Source organism: Oryx dammah, unplaced genomic scaffold (assembly GCF_014754425.2).
Source record: "Oryx dammah isolate SB20612 unplaced genomic scaffold, SCBI_Odam_1.1 HiC_scaffold_17, whole genome shotgun sequence".
NCBI lineage: Eukaryota > Metazoa > Chordata > Mammalia > Artiodactyla > Bovidae > Oryx > Oryx dammah.
Window position 1 is genome coordinate 29,024,018 of NW_024070201.1, and position 19,041 is coordinate 29,043,058.

General features: G+C 36.9%; 1 protein-coding gene and 1 non-coding gene across 3 annotated transcripts in view; one reads left to right on the top strand and one right to left on the bottom strand.

The window, feature by feature from the left end:
* The window catches only part of CBL (Cbl proto-oncogene), an 88,640-nt gene that overhangs the window by 12,699 nt on the left and 56,900 nt on the right, over nt 1-19,041 (top strand). For both annotated transcript variants that reach the window (XM_040258135.1, XM_040258136.1), the window contains exon 2: nt 7,137-7,384. In XM_040258135.1, the coding sequence (XP_040114069.1) occupies nt 7,137-7,384 (248 nt within the window). The remainder of the gene's footprint in view (nt 1-7,136; nt 7,385-19,041) is intronic.
* Nucleotides 6,119-6,191, bottom strand: TRNAG-CCC. The gene has a single exon. It is a non-coding gene; the product is annotated as a tRNA-Gly (tRNA).

Consider the following 19,041-nt stretch of genomic DNA (forward strand, 5'->3'; position numbering starts at 1 on the left):
TTCTCTCTGTTTGACCTACTCTTCTGCTGATTCTACATGACTGGCTCCTTCCTGTGATTTTAACTGAGCCTAAGTTCATCTTAGAGAAGCCTTCCCTACTCACTATGCCACAGTGTCATTCAGTATTTTCTTATTATTCTATTTTAATTATCTGCAAAGAAGCTGATATTTTTCTTATTGATTTCCTTTTGTTGTTTATTGCTTGACTCCTCTCAGATTCAGGATTATTGTATTTTCACTTCTATGTCCCAGTACCTGACATATTTGTTGAATGGGTACATTGAGAAAAATCAAAACCAGGTGCAACCTTCTTAAATATTTGTGTCTGTTTCAACCTGTCCTCACTCCCTTTCTTCCTGTTTTAGGGGAAGAAGGTGTCCCTTCTTTCTATGGTATTAGGTGTTTAGTGTTCCTAGCTGGGTTGTAGACCCCATTTAATTTATCTTCTTCTCTTCTGGCTCTTTATCCACGTGAAACACATTCCGTAGTCTCTGAAGATAAAACCTTCAGTCTTGGTCTCTTAGTCTCAATGTCACTCTCCCCTAACTCCTTCCGTGCACCAATTTAAGAACCTACCATTTTAATTTTTATTATAAATGTATATTCTCAGTCATAAATACCTGTCTTACAAATGAGATTTTGGAATGTAATACTTATAAATCAAAGACTACTTTTTAAAAATTAGTATGAGTTCATCACTCTGTTGCATTTCAAGTATGTTGTCTTCTGAGGTAGAGTCCTGTTTCTTGGCTGTGTTGTTCCCTTTTGGCTTGAAACCCTTAATAGGATGAGCCGCTTCCTAAAACACTGTTAAAATATTCATAAATCAGATATTTTTGTTGATTCAGCTTGTCTTTATTTGCTAGGCTTATATAGGGCTCTGTTTCAAAAGTACAGGAAATGATGTACAGAGGATAAAACATTTAGTTTAAAAATTTTCATATGCTCTTACATCATTTGAAGAACAATTACCAATTAAATTGGAATTTTGCAATTGTTCTAGATGGACCTAGTGATTCCAGAGTTGTTCATCGCAGTGATATTTGTAATAGTGAAGACTTAAAAACAATATTAATGTTAAAGTGGAGGGGATGGTTTAAGATGCAGTATGTCCATAGAGTACAATCATTTAGATGTCTTTAAAAAGTTTATATAAGCTTTTGGTGACACAAGAAAATAGGCATTTTAAAATATGAATTAAAGCATAGGAAGTCAGATTTCTTCTTGTACCAATGTTAGACTAGGTTGTTTGGAACCAAATAATGCTGCTGGCAACTAGAGAAACTAGAAGAGGTCAAAAAGCTATAAAGGCAATGAGGAATTAGAGGCCAGGATCTGGAAGATAAGGAAGGCTCTGAAAGGTAAGCCTGATTTTTGAGGCTGCCTTGCCCATGAGGTCATTGTTGATTCTGAAAGCAATAGGTGAAGAGGCCAAATAGAATTTTCAAAATGCTCATGTCATGGAGGACAAAAAACTGGAATTAGGGCCTGCCAAGGTGGAGGGAAACACTCTAGATTTGGGGGTCAAGTCCCTGAGGGCCTGAATTATAGGAGTAATTTACTTCTGTCTTTACAGGGAACTGAAGACTGAAACCCAGCTTTTTAATCTCAATTTTGGGTTAGATTAAGACGACCTGGAATTCCTCATGTCCCTAGCTAATCTGTTTGCTAGAAGCAAAAGTAAATCCTTTCTGGATAATATCATCCATAGCCTCAGATTATCTCTGTAATTTTTTATATACAGTGTTCAGTCCTCAATAAAAATTAGGAAGGCTTATGAAAAGGTAAACTACAATGAACAGGAAAGATTGATAATAGAAACATACAAGGGATACAGATATTTGAGCTATCAGTCATGGGTTTATATCTATGATAAATGTCCTAGAAGAATTGAAAGTAAAATTGATAATTTTGTCAGAGATCTGAAATGGTAAATAATGAAATAGAAATTCTAGAACTGAAAAGCAGAAGAACTGATTGTTAAGAACTCAGTGGTTGGGTTTAACAGCATAAAGCTGAAGGAAAAATTAGTGAAGTGGAACATAAGTCAGAAAAAAATCTAGACTGAAGCACTGAGAGACAAAAGGATGGAGAGTATGAGAGACATATGGAATACTGAGTAAAATTCTCATGCACAAGTACTTGAAATTGAGAAAGAGAATAAAGAGAATGAGGCAGAAGCTGTATTTGATGGGAAATTGGTTGAGAATTTTCCAAAACTGGTGAAAATGAAGTCATAAATTAAAGTGTTCTCAACACCGGGAAAAATCCAGAGTAAACTGCACTGAGGCACATTATTAGTAAAGCCCGAAGAAAAGAGAAATCTTATAAGCAACCACAGAATAAAAGACATTTTATATTCAAAGGTGCAGCAGTGAGACTGACAGCATGACTTTTCAACAGGAACAGTGGTATCCAGAAGGCATACCTCATTTTATTGCACTTAACAGATAATGCATGTTTTTATAAATTGAAGGTTTGTGGCAGCTCTGTGTTGTCAGTTGAAGATTAGCAATTTTTTAGTATACCTTAATATACATACCTTAATTTTTTAAAATTAAGGTATGTATATTATTTTAAAAGACACATTACTATTGGACACTTAATAGACTGCAGTATAATATAAAGATAGCTTATGTGCACTGGGGAACCAAAAATTTTGCGTGAGTTGCTTTATAGCAGTACTCCCTTCATTGCAGTGGTTTGATCTGGAAATGGTGGTATCTCCGAGGTATGCCTGTAGCTGAGGAGGATTTATAGTCCATAGCCTATACCCTAAAGGGCATAGGGTGTTCTTGAGGCTGAAGGAAAATGATTTCAGATGCAGTGAAGAGGATGAAGGGTGGTTATGTGGGTAAATATGAATGAATATTATCTGTATTAAAAAAATAGTAATGACTTATGAACTTGATATGCTATTTGGGATTAAAATGTATGATAGTAATAGCACATGACTTGAAAAGAGTAAATGGAGTTAGTGCTCCATGTCCCTTGCATTGTCTGGGAAGTGTAAAATACTACTTGATACAAGTTTTCATGAATCAGAGTGCATTTTATAATTACTAAGGTATTCATTTAAAGCGTAGCAGAAGAATATGTATTTGACAAGCTAATGGTGAAAAATGGGACAATAAACACGTAAACTAAATGAGGGCTAGAAAGGGGAGGTAAAGGAATGTGAAACAAGAGAGACACATTGGAAACAGTAAATTATTTTATTACTTACTATACTGTCAGAACTTATTAAGTGAACCATATGAAATTGGCAGTATTTGACCTGCAATAATAAGTTTCATAATTGAAGTGTAAACAGGTCAAATTAGTTAAAACCAAAGATTGTCAGGATGGATTAAAAGGAAGCCATTTATATTCTGCACAACAAAATCATGCCCTAAGTGTAAGAATACTTTTTTTTTTTTGGCGCACAGCTCAGCTTGCAGGATCTCAGTTCCCTGATCAGGGATTGAACCCAGGCCATGCAGTTGAAAGCCCAGAATCCTAACCACTAGCCCCCCATTTGTAGACTTTTTGATGATGGCTAGGAAATCCCATGGACGGAGGAGCCTGGTAGGCTACAGTCCATGGGGTCTCAAAGAGTCGGACACGACTGAGCGACTTCACTTTCACTTTTCACTTTCATGCATTGGAGAAGGAAATGGCAACCCACTCCAGTGTTCTTGCCTGGAGAATCCCAGGGACGGGGGAGCCTGGTGGGCTGCAGTCCATGGGGTCGCACAGAGTCGGACACGACTGACGCGACTTAGCAGCAGAGCAGTCTGACCGGTGTAAGGTGACCCCTCACTGTAGTTTTGATTTGCATTTTTCTACTAATTAATGATGTTGAGCATCTTTTCATGTATTTGGCCATTTGTATGTCTCCTTTGAAGATGTGTCTATTGAGATCTTCCTCTTATTTTTTGATTAGGTTTTTTGTTTTTTGAAATTGAACTGAATGAGCTGGTTTGTATATTTTGGAGATTAATCCCATGTCAGTTGCTTTGTTTGAGAACATTTTCTCCCATTCTGTGGGTTGTCTTTTGTTTTGTTTATGGTTATGATTTGTTTTTGTGTCTTAAGTAATACTTCCCCTTTGAGATCATAAAGTTCAGCAAATATTTTCCAAATTTTTTTCCTAAAATCTTCAAAGCTTTTTCTCTGCACAAAATCTTTAATTCACCGGAAATTTACTTCTTATGTAATGTGTAAGGGATATATTTTTTCCATATGGATAACCAGTTTTCCAGTAGTTTTTCTCTTTAATTGATTTGTGGGTTTGCTATTTTTTTGGCCATGCCTCAGGGCATGCAGGATCTTAGTTCCCTGACCAGGGAGAGGACCCGCCCCGGAAGTAGAAGTGCAGAGTCCTAACCACTGGATCACCAGGGAACTCCTCTTGGACTTATTTGTAATGCTGCTTCTGATACTGAATTTCTGTATGTGTGTGTCTCTGTTTGGTCTCTCTCCTTATTCATTTGGTCATTTATCTGTCTTTGGCCAATATCACATTATTTTAATTGTAAGATATGAAAGAGTCTTGATAGCCCATTGGGTAAATACCTCCTACTTCAAAATAGGCTTGACTGGTTTTCATTTCTTTTTATTCCATGTGAGTTTGGGATCAACTTGTTAAGTTCTGCGAAAAAGCTCTTTGGGGTTTTGATAGGACATGCCCTACATTTATATACTAACTTGGGGAAGAAGTGACATTTCCTTAAACATGATACAATTCTTCCTTAATTTCTGTTTTACGTTCTTCAGTAAAGTTTAATAATTTTCTTCATAAAAGTCTTGCAAATTGTTAGATGTATTCCTAGGAGCCTTAAAATTTTATTTAAGCCATTTAAAATGACGACAATTAAAATCTTGTTTTAAAATTATTTATAAAATATTTATGAATGCTGTTTTGGTTTATTGGTTTTGAATCCAGTAACCTGTTAGACTGTTTGTTTCTAATGGTTTGTCAGTTCTCCTTTATTTTAATCATGGACAGTTATATCAGCTGCAAATAAAATACATTTTATTTTTTTCTGTTACTTATATTTTTACCACCCATGTATGCATATCTCAACAATTTAATGGGATGTCTCTGTAACAGTAGTGTAATCATATATGTGTAGTGGTGTTAAGTCTAGTTTGTTTTCTGGTTTCTTTAGACCTGTTGTGAGAGGATCATCCATGTGGTAGTGTGGTGGTGGTGGTGTAGTCACTAAGTCGTGTCCAGCTCTTGCGACACCATGGACTGTAGCCTGCTAGGCTCTTCTGTCCTTGTCCAGGCAAGAATACTGGAGTGGGTTGCTATCTCCTTCTCCAATGTCGTAGTGTATTATTGCTAATAAATATACTACAGTTTATCCACTCTACTGCTGATGGACATTTGGGTTGTTGGTAGTTGTTAGTTGTTAAATATTTTTATATGTGTATCCTAGTATACCTTTCCAGGTGGAGATCTGCAGGTTGGTAGAGCATATGAATCTTTTAGCCTGACAATACAGTGCTGAACTGTTTTTCAAGGTGGTTTTATTAGCTTAGAGTCCCACCAGTAGTATTTGCAGGTCCTTGCTCCTTTCCAGTGATTAGCATTTCCAGTTTGGTGTGTGTAGTGGTAGTTAGCGTATGATTTTCATTTTAATGAAATTAAAATGATTAATAAGATCAAGGACCATTTCATATGTTTAGTGGTTATTTGGATATCTTCTTTTGTTCTTGTTCAAGTCTTTTGTTCATTTTGTATTAGGTTGTATCTGCCTTACTGATTTGTAGATGCTCTTTATATATTCTGGATATATATATATGTCTTAATATATACATATTATAAATATCTTCTCTGTTTCTGTACATGCGTTTTCACTCTTTCATGGTATCTAGAAGTTCTTTTAGAGTATAGTAGTCTTTAATATTTTCCTTTATTGCTAATGTATTTATGGTCCTGTTTCAGAATTTTTTCTCCATCATGAGGTAATGAAAGATAGTTTTCCTATCTTCTAAAGCTGCCTTTCACATTTGGGTCTAGATCCCATCTAGGTTTTTTGTTTTGTTTTGTCCTTTTTTTGAAGAGTGGATTCTTTTTATTTTCTTTATCTTAATTTTTGGCCATGCTGTATAGCACATGGGATCTTAGTTCCCTGGCCAGGGATCAAACCTGTGTCTCCTGCATTGGGAGTACAGAGTCTTAACCACTGGACCACCAGGGAAGTCCTTGATTTGTTTTGTTTATTATATAGTATAAGGTGAGGGTTTAGTTTGACTTTCTTTTCTTTCTGTGTGATTGTACCGCTACTGTTTTTGGAAAGATCATCACTCCATTGTGATAAGTCAAGAGTCTATATATGTGTGGGTCTATTTCTTTACTGAAATATACATTATTGTTCCGCTAATTTATGTTTTTCTCAGACACAGAAAAATCTATGTAAATGGAAAGTGCTAAATAAGAATAAGAATGAATACAAATTATTAACCATTATAACAAATATAAAATATACTAAACTCACAAGTCAAAAAGACAAAGATTGTTACATTGGATTAAAAAAATCTGACTATATGTTTTCTAAAAAGAGACCTACTTAAAGCTAAGAAGGCAAAAAAGTTTAAAAGAAGGTAAAATGAATTACCAGGCAAACATTCTGAGAGTCTTGCATTTAAATGGGAAGAAATGGTGTCTTGAAAGAGTTGGTTTCAACTCTCTGCTGGGTCCAAGAGTCTGTGCTCCTGTCCCCCAGTGGTCGTCAAAGCTCTAGGCCCCTACATTTCCAAGGTTTTCCTCCCAGGGCAGCCATGTTCTTATTTGTGCCTCTGGAAAATTTCTTTGTTCTGTTGTGGGATGAGCCATGCATTTCAAAGGAACTTGCTGTACTTCGTCTAGCGTTTTTTAGGCATGTGTGTGGGTGTCTCCCCCACCCCAATTGTTTAGGCTTCTGTGTGTTATCTGAACTGTTAAATACAGTTTTAAGAACCCACCCTTTCGGGGGACTGCTAAAAGTGATTGCCTGTAGGGGGGTGTTATGGATCATTTCTTATATTCTTGTGCATTTTTCGTATTTTTGCAAAAGAGCACATATTTTATAACTTTTTTAAATTTAAAAAAGGAAGTTGCCCATAAGATCCTCCAAGTAATAGTCCTTCTTTTCCATTTGTTGCAGGTGGTGCGGTTGTGTCAGAACCCAAAGCTGGCGCTAAAGAATAGCCCACCTTATATCTTAGACCTGCTGCCAGATACCTACCAGCATCTCCGCACTATCTTGTCAAGATATGAGGGGAAGATGGAGACACTTGGAGAAAATGAGTATTTTAGGGTGTTCATGGAGAATTTGATGAAGAAAACTAAGCAGACCATAAGCCTCTTCAAGGAGGGGAAAGAAAGAATGTATGAGGAGAATTCTCAGCCTAGGTAATGGAGAATACTACACAAATATTTATTCAGGTCTGTGACTGCCCAAATGGGTAACACATAGAAAGAGTTGAGTTGGCTTTAATTTTATGTCAACAGAAACAGAACGCCAAGTTAACATTTTGACTTAAAGCTGTGTTTTGTGTTAAAGATTGCCTTGGAGGGTAGTGATCCATCCCTAGCTCTGATCATTTATATACCTCTGAAAAGTGAGTGACTTACAGTCAGGAAGATGAGCTAGAGACAGGCGGTTTTTTAGAGATCCGGAAGTTTGTGGATAGGTGAGAGTTTGAAAGAAAGGAGTTGGAGTTGACAGTAAATAGTAAGGGGTCAGATTTGGACCATGAACTGTGGCCCGCCAGGCTCCTCTGTCCATGGGATTCTCCAGGCAAGAATACTGGAGTGGGTTGCCATGCCCTTCTCCAGGGGATCTTCCCCCATCTAGGGATCAAACCCGTGTCTCTTACATATGTCTCCTGCATTGGAAGGCGTGTTCTTTACCACAAGCTCCATCTGGGAAGCCTCATTTGCCTGAGCTGGTAGCATATTAAGTAAGGTTATAAATTGGGGATAATAGAAAAAAATTAGCTAGTAGTTTGGATAACTTAAAAAAAAAAAAAAAACCTAAGTGAAATGACATTTCCTTTATAGGTAAAGTAGATTTTCAAATAGAGAAGAGTAGAATACTTTTCAAATAGAATTGGCAAAATGCAGTTAATTCAATAAATATTTGAGGAACCATTAAATATTCTTTTGTAATTATTATATGCTAAAAACTGTATTGGCGGTTCCATATGTTATTGGCTTGGTTGTTGTAAATTACGTATTGGGAGAGAAATAGATTGATGGCATGTATCGTATAGTTGTGTTTTGTCCAATCGGAATTAAATATTAACTCACCTGGAACAAGTAATAAGATATAAATTCTGTTAGAACTTTTTAGGGAGTAACTTACTCTTGAGGAGTGACTTGAATTGGAAGGGACAATAATTTCTGAGGGCATTCAGTCAGTGTGCCAAGGAGTAATTTACTAAATGGTATCCTTGTAGCCTTTGATTCTGTTGGCTTAGATTCTGGGAACTTTCATCTCTCACTTAAAATTTTACCCACATCATTACTCATGTTAACTTTACTGTGACAAATGACTCAGGTTTGGTCTAGAGTATTAGAATTTTCTTCTTAAGAAGATTTCTGGTGACTGAATTCTATTTGTAGGAACTTTTATAACATCTAATTTATATGAAAATGACCTTTGTCTACTCAAATTATTTAAAATTTATGGTTTTTGTTAAAACCATGACTACTTAGACATTAATCAGTCGTTTTGTATTGCTAAATTAAAATAAAAGTAATTTTGGACTTTATTAAGTACCGTAACTTAAGAATAATTTTATTTATCATCCACAGTGTACTAGGTTCTAATTCTGGGAGGTGAAAAGAAGAGTTAAGCATTTAATTCTGATGTCATGTGATAAATGCTTTAATAAAAATATATACAAAATGCTTTGTGAACAGTTTTGCCTAGTGGCATCAGGGAATGTGGCACAGAGAAAGTATTATTTGAGCTAGATTTTGAAGGATCTTTTGAAGGAATTTTCTAGGCAGAGGAGTGAAGCAAAGGCCTTTAACACAGTGGCGTGAAAATGCAGGCTCTGTTTAAAGAACGTGAGCAGTCTGGTTTGGCTAGAACTAGGGGAGATAGATAAGCTGGAAATACAGGTTGGAGTCAGATTGTAAAGAGCTGTTTTTTGACCTCTAGAAGTTCTCCTGTTGATAACATGCTGCTATAGAAAAGGTTTTATTTATTTATTTTTTGAATTGTTGTTCAGTTGCTAAGTCATGTGCAACTCTTTGTAACCTCATGGACTGCAGCTTTTTTAAAATGATGAAACAAAAATTGTAGATTTTTCAATCTTTTTGGAGCACACTGAACATTGACATTTTATTTTTTTTAATTTTTATGACTGATAGTTCATCACTGAGAGGCAGGATAGTCTACTGGTTAAGAAGAGGATTAACTCAGTCTCTGTGGACTGCCTTAGTTTGAATCTTAACTTTTCCACTTACTTAGTGAGCGACTTCACTTTCACTTTTCACTTTGATGCATTGGAGAAGGAAATGGCAACCCACTCCAGTGTTCTTGCCTGGAGAATCTTGGATGGGGGAGCCTGGTGGGCTGCCGTCTATGGGGTCGCAAAGAGTCGGACACGACTGAGGTGACTTAGCAGCAGCAGTGTGATTCCTTGGTTTCCTCATCTGTAAAATGAGATAATGATGCAAGTTTTCTTGTGGGGAATTTGATAAGGAAATGTTGGTACTTAGAACAGTGAATTTTCTTGTTGGGAATTTGATAAGTAAATGTTTGATACTTAGAACAGTGATTGGCATATGGGTTAGCTCTTATTATATGAATCATCTTCATTACTTTTATTACTATAAACATAGATTGTTGAGTCAGGCTGTTTGTTATTAGTAAGCATAACCTAGTGGGACTAGTGATAAAGAACCCACCTGCTAGTGAAGGAGGTATAAGAAACAAGTGTTTGATCCCTAGATGGGGAAGATCCCCTGGATAAGGGCATGGCAACCCACTCCAATATTCTTGCCTGGAGAATCCCATGGACAGAGGAGCCTGGCGGGCTACAGTCCGTAGGGGTACAAAGAGTCAGACATGCCTGAAGTGACCTAGCAGGCACACAAACACGTAATGAAACGCATAAACCAGTTTGCTCTTACTACATGGCTTCACAAGATGCTTGTAAGTTCTTTTGCTTTTTTAAAAAAATCTTACTGTCAATATGTCTGTTGGTATCAATTTCATTTCCCCTGATATAAAGCTTTTAATCCACTATAGGCTTTGACCATACAACCAGGCTTGTACAAACTATATATAAAGTGGGAATAAATAAATTTGAGGTGAGAATACAATTTTTTTTAGTAAAGGAAAATATATGGATTTATGATCTTTGTGATCTGTATTTTGGTTGTTAGGAGGCTTTTTTCCTATGCAGTTTTAAAAATTGAGATAGAATTCATATACCATAAAATTCACCCTTTTAAAGTATATAATTTAGTAGTTTTTAGTGTGTTCACAAAGTTGTGCAACCGTCACTACCACTTAATTCCAGAACATTTTTATCTCCCCAAAAAGAAGCCTCATTTTCATTAGCAGCCACTCCCCATTCCCTACTCCTGCTTCTCCCCAGCCCTTGGTGATCAATAATATTTACTTTCTGTCTCTGTGGATTGCCTGTAATAGACATTTCATTTACATATGGCCTTTTTTGTCTAGCATCTTTGACTTAGCATGTTTTCCCATTCATCCATCTTATAGCATAGATCATTACTTCATTCCTTTTTATGGCAAAATTATATTTATATTGTATTTGTGTGTGTGTGTGTGCATTAAGTCATGTCCAACTCTGTGCGACTCCATGGGCCATAGTCCACCAGGCGCCTCTGTCCGTGGGATTTCCTAGGCAGGATTACTGGAGTGGGTTGCCATTTTCTTCCCCAAGGGTCTTCCTGACCTGGGGATCGAACTCGTGTTTTCTGGGTCTCCTGCATTGGTAGGCGGATTCTTTTCCACTGTGCTACCAGGGTATTTATATTGTATTGTAATTATATTTTATTGATATTATATTGACATTTTGATTACAGACATTTGGATGCTTTCTATTACTAATAATGCTGCTATGAACATTTATGCACAATTTTTTGCAAGACTATATGTTTTCAGTTCTATTGGATATATATCTAGGAGTGGAATTGCTGAGTCATATGGTAATTCTGTATTTAACATTTTGAGGAACCACCAAATTGTTTTCCACTTCAGCTGCACCATTTTACATTCCCCAAGCAATGTATAAGTGTTCCAACTTCTCACCAATACTTTTATTTTTTTTGTTATAGCCATCTTACTGGGTATGAAGTAGATACTCATTGTTTTGATTTTTGTTTCCCTAATAAGTAATAAAATGAGCAATCTTTTTATGTTTATTCTCTGCTTTTGTATGTTCTCTGGAAAAATGTCTATTTGAATCCTCTGCTTGTTTTTTTGACCTGGGTTACTTGGCATCCGGTTCTATCACTTCATGTCATGTAGAAGGGGAAAAAGTGGAAGCAGTGACAGATTTTATTTTCTTGGGCTTTAAAATCACTGCAGACGGTGACTGCAGCCATGAAATTAAAAGACATTTGCTCCTTGGAAGGAACGCTATGACAAACCTAGACAGAATATTAAAAAGCAGACATCACTTTGCCGACAAAGGTCCATTTACTGCTGCTGCTGCTAAGTCACGTCAGTCGTGTCTGACTCTGTGCGACCCCATGATGGCGGCCCACCAGGCTCCTGTCCCTGGGATTCTCCAGGCAAGCATACTGGAGTGGGTTGCCATTTCCTTCTCCAGTGCATGAAGTGAAAAGTGAAAGTGAAGTTGCTCAGTTGTGTCCGACTCTTTAGCCTACGAGGCTGTAGCCTACCAGGCTCCTCTGTCCATGAGATTTCCCAGGTAAGAGTAGTGGAGTGGGTTGCCATTGCCTTCTCCAAGGGTCCATCTAGTCAAAGCTATAGTTTTTCCAGTAGTCAGGTAATGATATGAGAGTTGGATCATAAAGAAGGCTTAGTGCCGAAGAATTGATGCTTTTGAACCGTGGTGCTGGAGAAGACTCTCGAGAGTCCCTTGAACAGCAGGGAGATCAAACTAGTCAATCCTAAAGGAAATCAACTCTGAATATTCATTGGAAGGACTGATGCTGAATCTCCAGTACTTTGGCCACCTGATGCAAAGAGCTTACTGTTTGGAAAAGACCCTGATGCTGGGAAAGATTGAAGGCAAAAGAAGAAGGGGGGATCAGAGGATGAGATGGTTAGCTAGCATCACTGACTCAGTGCACATGAATTTGAGCAAACTCTGGGAGATAGTGGAGGATAGGGGAGCCTGGTGTGCTGCAGTCAGTGGGATCGCAAAGAGTCAGACACGGCTTAAGGGCTGAACAACAACTTGTCTTTTTATTGTTGAGTTGTAAGAGTTCTTTACATATTCTGGATACTAGATTCTTATCAGATATATGATTTGTAAAACTTTATTCCTATTCTGTGGATCATCTTTTCACTTTCTTGGTAGTATAATTTGGTAGCCTTTCCCTTCTTCAGGGGATCTTCCCAACTCAGGGATTGAACCCAGGTCTCCCGCATTGCAGGCAGATTCTTTACCAGCTGAGCCACAAGAGAAGCCCAAGAGTACTAGAGTGGGTAGCCTTTCCCTTCTCCAGGGGATCTTCCTGGAGAATCAAACCCAGGAATCAAATTGAGGTCTCCTGCACTGCAAGCAAATTCTTTACCAACTGAGCTATCAGGGAAGCCCAGATTCTTATCAGATATATGATTTATAAAACTTTATTCCCATTCTGTGGGTCATCTTTTCACTTTCTTGATAGTATCATTTGAAGCAGAGAAGTGTTTTATTTATTTATTTGGTTGCTCCAGATCTTAGTTGCAGCACACAGGCTCTTAGCTGTGACATGTGGGATCTAGTACTCTGACCGGGGATCGAACCTGGGCCCCCTGGATTGGGAGTGCAGAGTCTTAGCCATTGGATCACCAGGGATGTCCCTGAAGCATGAAAGTTTTTAATTTTGATGAAGTGCAGTAATTTTTTTCTTTGGTTCCTGTGCTTTTGATTTCATAGCTAACAGCGAAAGTGACAGTGTTAGTTGCCCAGTTGTGTCCGACTCTTTGTGACCCCATGGACTGTACCTCTGTTCATGGAATTCTTCAGGCAAGAATACTGGAGTGGATTGCCATTCCCTTCTCCAGGGGGTCTTCCTAATGTAGGGATCAAACCCAGATCTCCTGCATTGCAGGCAGATTCTTTACTGTCTGAGCCACCAGGGAAGCTTCATAGCAAAGAAACCAGTACCTAATCCAAGATCATGAAGATTACAGTTATGATCATTTTGTGTTAATTTTTGTTTATGGTGTAAGGTAAGGGTCCAACTTAATTCTTTTGATTGTGGTCATCCAGTTTTTCCAGCACTATTTGTTGAAAAGACTGTCCTTTTCTCACTGAATGAAGTTGGCATCCGTGTTGAAAGTTAATTGACCATGTGTGTGAAGTTGTATTTCTGGGCTCTCTATTTTATTTCATTGGTCTATATGTCTATCCTTATGCCTTCCCTGGTGGCTCAGACAGTAAAGAATCTGTCTGCAATGTAGGAGACCTGGGTTTAGTCCCTGGGTTGGGAAGATCCCCTGGAGAAGGGCATGCCAACCAACTCCAGTATACTTGCCTGGAGAATTCCATCGGTAAAGGAGCCTGGTGGGCTCCAGTCTGTGGGGTTGCAAAAAGTCAAACACAACTGAGCAACTGACTTTAGCTTTCTGTATATATATCTTTATGCCAGTACTACATCATCTTAATTACTGTACCTTTGTAGTAAAGTTTTGAAATCAGAAAGTGTAAATCTTCCAATTTCGTCCTTTTTCTAAATTGTTTTGGCTTTTTGAAGTCCCTTGAGATTCTTATGAATTCTAGGATTAGCCTGCCAATTTCTACCAAAAGGGCAGCTGGAATTTTAATAGAAATTGCACAGGACCTTAGATCAGCGCAGGAATTACTGCTCTCCCAACAATACTAAGTCTTCGCAATCTATGAACGTGGGATGACTTCCCATTTATTTTGGGGTCTTTAATTTCTTTCAGCAGCATTTTGTTTTCAATGTACAAATCATTTACCTCTTTGGTTACATTTATTCCTAAGTACTTTACTCTTTCAGATGCTATTATATGCAATTGTTTTTTCTTAGTTTCATCTTTGGATTGTTCGTTGCTGCTGTGTAGAAAGAATATGGTTCAGTTTTGTGAAGTTTTGTGTTTGATTTTGAATCCTGTAACTTTGCAGAAATCACTTATTGGTTCTGGTAGTAGTGGTTTTCTTTTGCTTAATGGATTCTTTAGGATTGTCTACAAACAAGATCATGTCATGTGCAAATAGAGATAGTTTTACCTCTTCCTTTTCCATGGGGATGTTTTTAATTTCTTTTTCTTGCCGAATTACTTTAGCTAGAACTTCATGTGTTGGATAGAAATTATGCTGAATAGAAGTGGAGAGAACAGACATCCTTGTCTTGTTCCTGATATTAGGAGGAAAGCTTTTAGCCTTTTATCACTGGGTATGATGTTAACTGTGGGATTTTCATAGATGCCCTTTATCAGGTTGAGAAAGTTTCTATTTCTTTAATGGTTTTTTTTTTTTTAATCACAAAAAAATGTTCTAGACCTTTTATGATTTGCTCCTGGTTTTTCTTCTTGGGGAAGGAAAATTTCTGGACTCTTGAAATTCTAGAAAAAGTGAGTATCTTGAGTTGTGTTAAGGACAAGAATGCAGGCAAGCCCAAGGAGTAACTGAAATCAGGGTTGAGAATGCTGCCAGGACACTACCTGCATTCTCTCAATGCAGATTAATATCTGAATTGTAGGGAAATCTGGTCTCTGCCAGAGGCTTCCCAGGTGACTCAGTGGTAAAGAATCCACCTGCCGATGCAGGAGATGTGGGTTTGATCCCTGGGCTGGGAGGTCCCCTGGAGAAGAAAACGACAACCTACTCCAGTATTCTTGCCTGGGAAATCCCATGGACAGAAAGCCTGGCACGCTACAGTCCATGGGGTCACAAAGAATGAGACACAACTCAGTGACTGAGCAACAGCTGGCCTCTGATAAACCCAAGATGTACATCTTACAGGTTTCCACCATAGCAGAGCATCTGTGTCTTGATCCCCCTTTTGTTTTAGGCTTGGTATAGACCAATTGATTATCTATGGACCAATCAACTCTAAAAGAAAAACTTAGTTCTATGATTAATCAAACATGGGCAAAGTGTCACTTCTAAACAAGCCTGCTATGGCTTGGGGAACATATCTGTTCCCTCAAACCATGTACATGTGGGAATTTGTTCCCTGACTGGATGTTAAGGAGCTTATCCCTTAAATATTCTGTAGAAGAGTGTACATAAGTATCTCTGTATACAATACAGTTACTTCCTGTTTTTATTTTAGAGAGGATATTAGATGAATTAACCTTTCTGAAGACAAATTTGCCCTCATTCTTCTTAGACTTTGTAAAAAATGAATTAAGTGAAAACCATAAGCTGCTTTCTTGCCTTTTATCTTTAATTCTGGTTTTGCACCTGTTTTCCTTAGTGTGCAGGATGTTATAGTAGAAGCTGAGTGGGATTATATGGTGCAATTAATTTAAAAATTATCTTACAGTTTTGTCATTGTCTTATTGTAATCATTTTGGAAGTTAGATTAAACTTTTCTGTTGCATGTATATTATCTTTTTAGAGGTGGTTAAAACTGAAATTATAAAAATTTGGTGTTGTTATATTCAGCCAGGAAGAATTCAGAAATAGATAAAAGCTTATGTGCTAACCATTCATTAAAGAAAAAATAGTAATGAGTATTTTCTCTGTGGTAGACACTGCTCTAGGAGCACTGATAGAGCAATAAACAGAAGATAGTCCCTTTTCTCACGATGCTTATTGTGAAGAGTTGTACGTGACTTAATGATTGAACAACAAAATTATAACCTTATGTTCTGTCTCTTTACATTTGCTTCAAAAATATAACCACTGAACCAGTAATTGTTTGGTTTCTGGGTTATCCTCCAGTGGAAGAGTGGTGATTCACAAAGAAATGGCAGAATTTGTTACTGCTGTAGTTTTTCCCTAGTAGCCTGAAAATAGGTGTCAACAAGTATGGCAAATCCTATTGGTAGATAATGGTGGCTTAGATCTGTGTTGAGGAGTTTGGGCAGAACTTGAGGTGTTTTAAAGCTTGCATAACATGACTTGTAAATGCATTGGATTAGGTTTCTGGTTTGAGTACGTGGATGATGTAATGGGAAGCCATGGACAGGTATAAATAACAAGGGAAAGTCATGATCTGATTTTTATTTTACAGTGCTAGTATTGGCTGTTGTGTGGGAAATGGATTAGGCTTGTGGAGGTAGCAGTGATGAAAATAGAGGGAATAGGTTTCCAGATGAGATAAGTTAGATTAAGGATGAGAAAGTTGGAAGGAAGGAAAATAGAGTGGAGCTAGACTCAATAAGAATTGCTAATGGATTGGACAAGAGAATAGTGAGAAGAATGGGCAGGGAAGAATCAAGGATACTTTGTAGGTTTGTGGTCATTAACTCTGCCAACTGGTGGCAGCATTTACTAAAATGGAGAATTCAGAGTAGAGATGGGAAAAGTAAGTTGAGAGTAAGGGAAATTAAGAGTTCCATTTTGGACAACTTTAAGTTTGAAATATTCTCATGAGCCATCTAAGGTGATACATCAAGCAGGCAATTGCGTATATTAGAGTTTGGAGTTTAGAAGGAGAGATCTGGAATAGAGAGAGAATTTTGGTAATATTCAGAATAGTATTTAAAGTCAGGACATCTGGTTGGGGAGAGAAATCATCAAAGGAGACTTAAGAGGGGGCACAACTAAGGAAGAAAGTTAGAGAATAGATTAAAATAGCCAACACAGTAAAAAACAAAAACAAAAGAATTCTCTCTAAAATGGAACCCTGCTATGCTGTTGGTAGAACTGTAAATTGGTGCAGCCACTGTGGAAAATAGTATGGATATTCCTCAAAAAAAAAAAAAAAAAAAAAGGCAACTAAAAATAGAATTGCCGTATGATCCAGCAGTTCTACTCCTGGGTATTTATCCAGAGAAAACAATAATTCAAAAAAATAAATGCACCACTATGTTCATAACAGCACTATTCACAATAGCCAAGACATAGAAACAACCTGAATATCTTTGAACAGATAAATGGATAAAGAAGATTTGGAATACACACACACACACATGTACATACACATCATGGAATAGTACTTGGCCCTTAAAGAAGAATGAAATAATGCCATTTGCAGCAACATGGGTGGACCTAGAGATGATCCTATTAAGTGAAGTCAGTCAGATGAAGACAAATACTGTATGATACCACTTATATGTAGAATCTAAAATATGATGCAAGTGAACTTATCTATGAAACGAGACACTCACATTTATAGAGAACATACTTGTGGTTGCTGAAGGGAGGGAGGTGGGTGAGATTTGGGAGTCAGCAGATGCAAACTAGTATATATAGAATGGATAAACAGCAAGGTCCTACTATGTAGCATGGGGAACTATATTTAATACATTTAATATCCTGTGATAAACTGTAATGGAAAAGAATATAAAAAAGAATGTATATATATGTATGACTGAATCTCTTTGCTGTATGGCAGAAATTAATACAATGTTGTAAATAAACTATACTTCAGTTAAAAAAAAAAAATCCTTCCTTGCCCTCCTCAAATTCTCTCTAAATACAAAACTAGCAAAGGAAATAAGTAATCCATGAAAGAAGTGGATTGCAGGCAGATTCTTTGCTGCCTGAGCTACGAGGGAAGCCCTTCTATCAATTTGTTAGCGGTAAAAAATTTCCTTTTGGCCGGTAAAATCGGCAAAAGACAAAAAAAGGAAAATCTACTTATAACTAATGTTTCAAAGGAGGGGGTACAGGAATATGAGTATTCATACCTGGTTGTGGTAGAATGAAACTGGTTTAGCCTTTCTGGAGGGTGATTTATCAGAAAGAACAGAGAAGCGATTTGGGTTAAAATGCAGTTACGAAGCTATTCATTTAGATGCTGTATATAAAAGGGAAGAACTGGAGACAACCTAAATGTCCAACATAAGATAAATTACATACACAAGAGAAGATAAGGTGTGCTATGTAGACATAAAAGTTTCTGTCAATAAAGATTTTTGATAGGCAGTATATTAAAGAAATAGTAAAAATGTCAAAAGGTACACATTTCTAATTATAAGGTGAATAAGTCCTGTGGATATAATGTACAACATGATGACTATAATATTTTTATAAAGGAAAAGAGGCTACAGAATTGTATCTGTAACTAATAAGATCACATTTTTGTAAAATGTATTTAAGAAATATAGAAAAAACATGGAAGGAATGATACCAAAATATCAACAGTAGTTATTTCTAGATATTGGATTTAGAGGTAATTTTAGTTTTCTTTCTATTTATATCTTTTCTCAATTTTCTCCAACTAATATATAATCAACCAAATTATTTTTTGAAAGAAGAAAAAGACGTGATACTTCTTAGGTGACAACTTGGATTTACAAGGACAATCCTGAACTTCCCATTTCTTGTAGTAACATGATTGGTAGGTTCAATTGAGTTCAGTGAACCTAGTCAAAGTCCCAAGTTCTCAGCTCGAGAGGCTAGAGAACTGGACTCAAATGGACAGGGTGAAGTTTAATGAAGGTGAAGAGTCACATTTAGTTCTTAACACCATCCTGTACAACTATAATATGACAGCACTTGCAGACCAGTTAATCATAAATTACTGTGGTTAATTGTTAATATTGATAATAAGATCTTAAGAAATTCTAATGTAGGTGTTTGGCTGAATATTAGTGCCTAAAGTACTGTTTGTTTTAAAACAAATATCTGCATTGTCGTATAGAGCTATTGTTAATTGATATAGTTTTTTCCTCAAAGAATACCTCAAAGAACTTTCATGTATGTGGATTATATATCTATCAATATTTATCATATTCACTATTAAAACCAAGAAATTGAAAA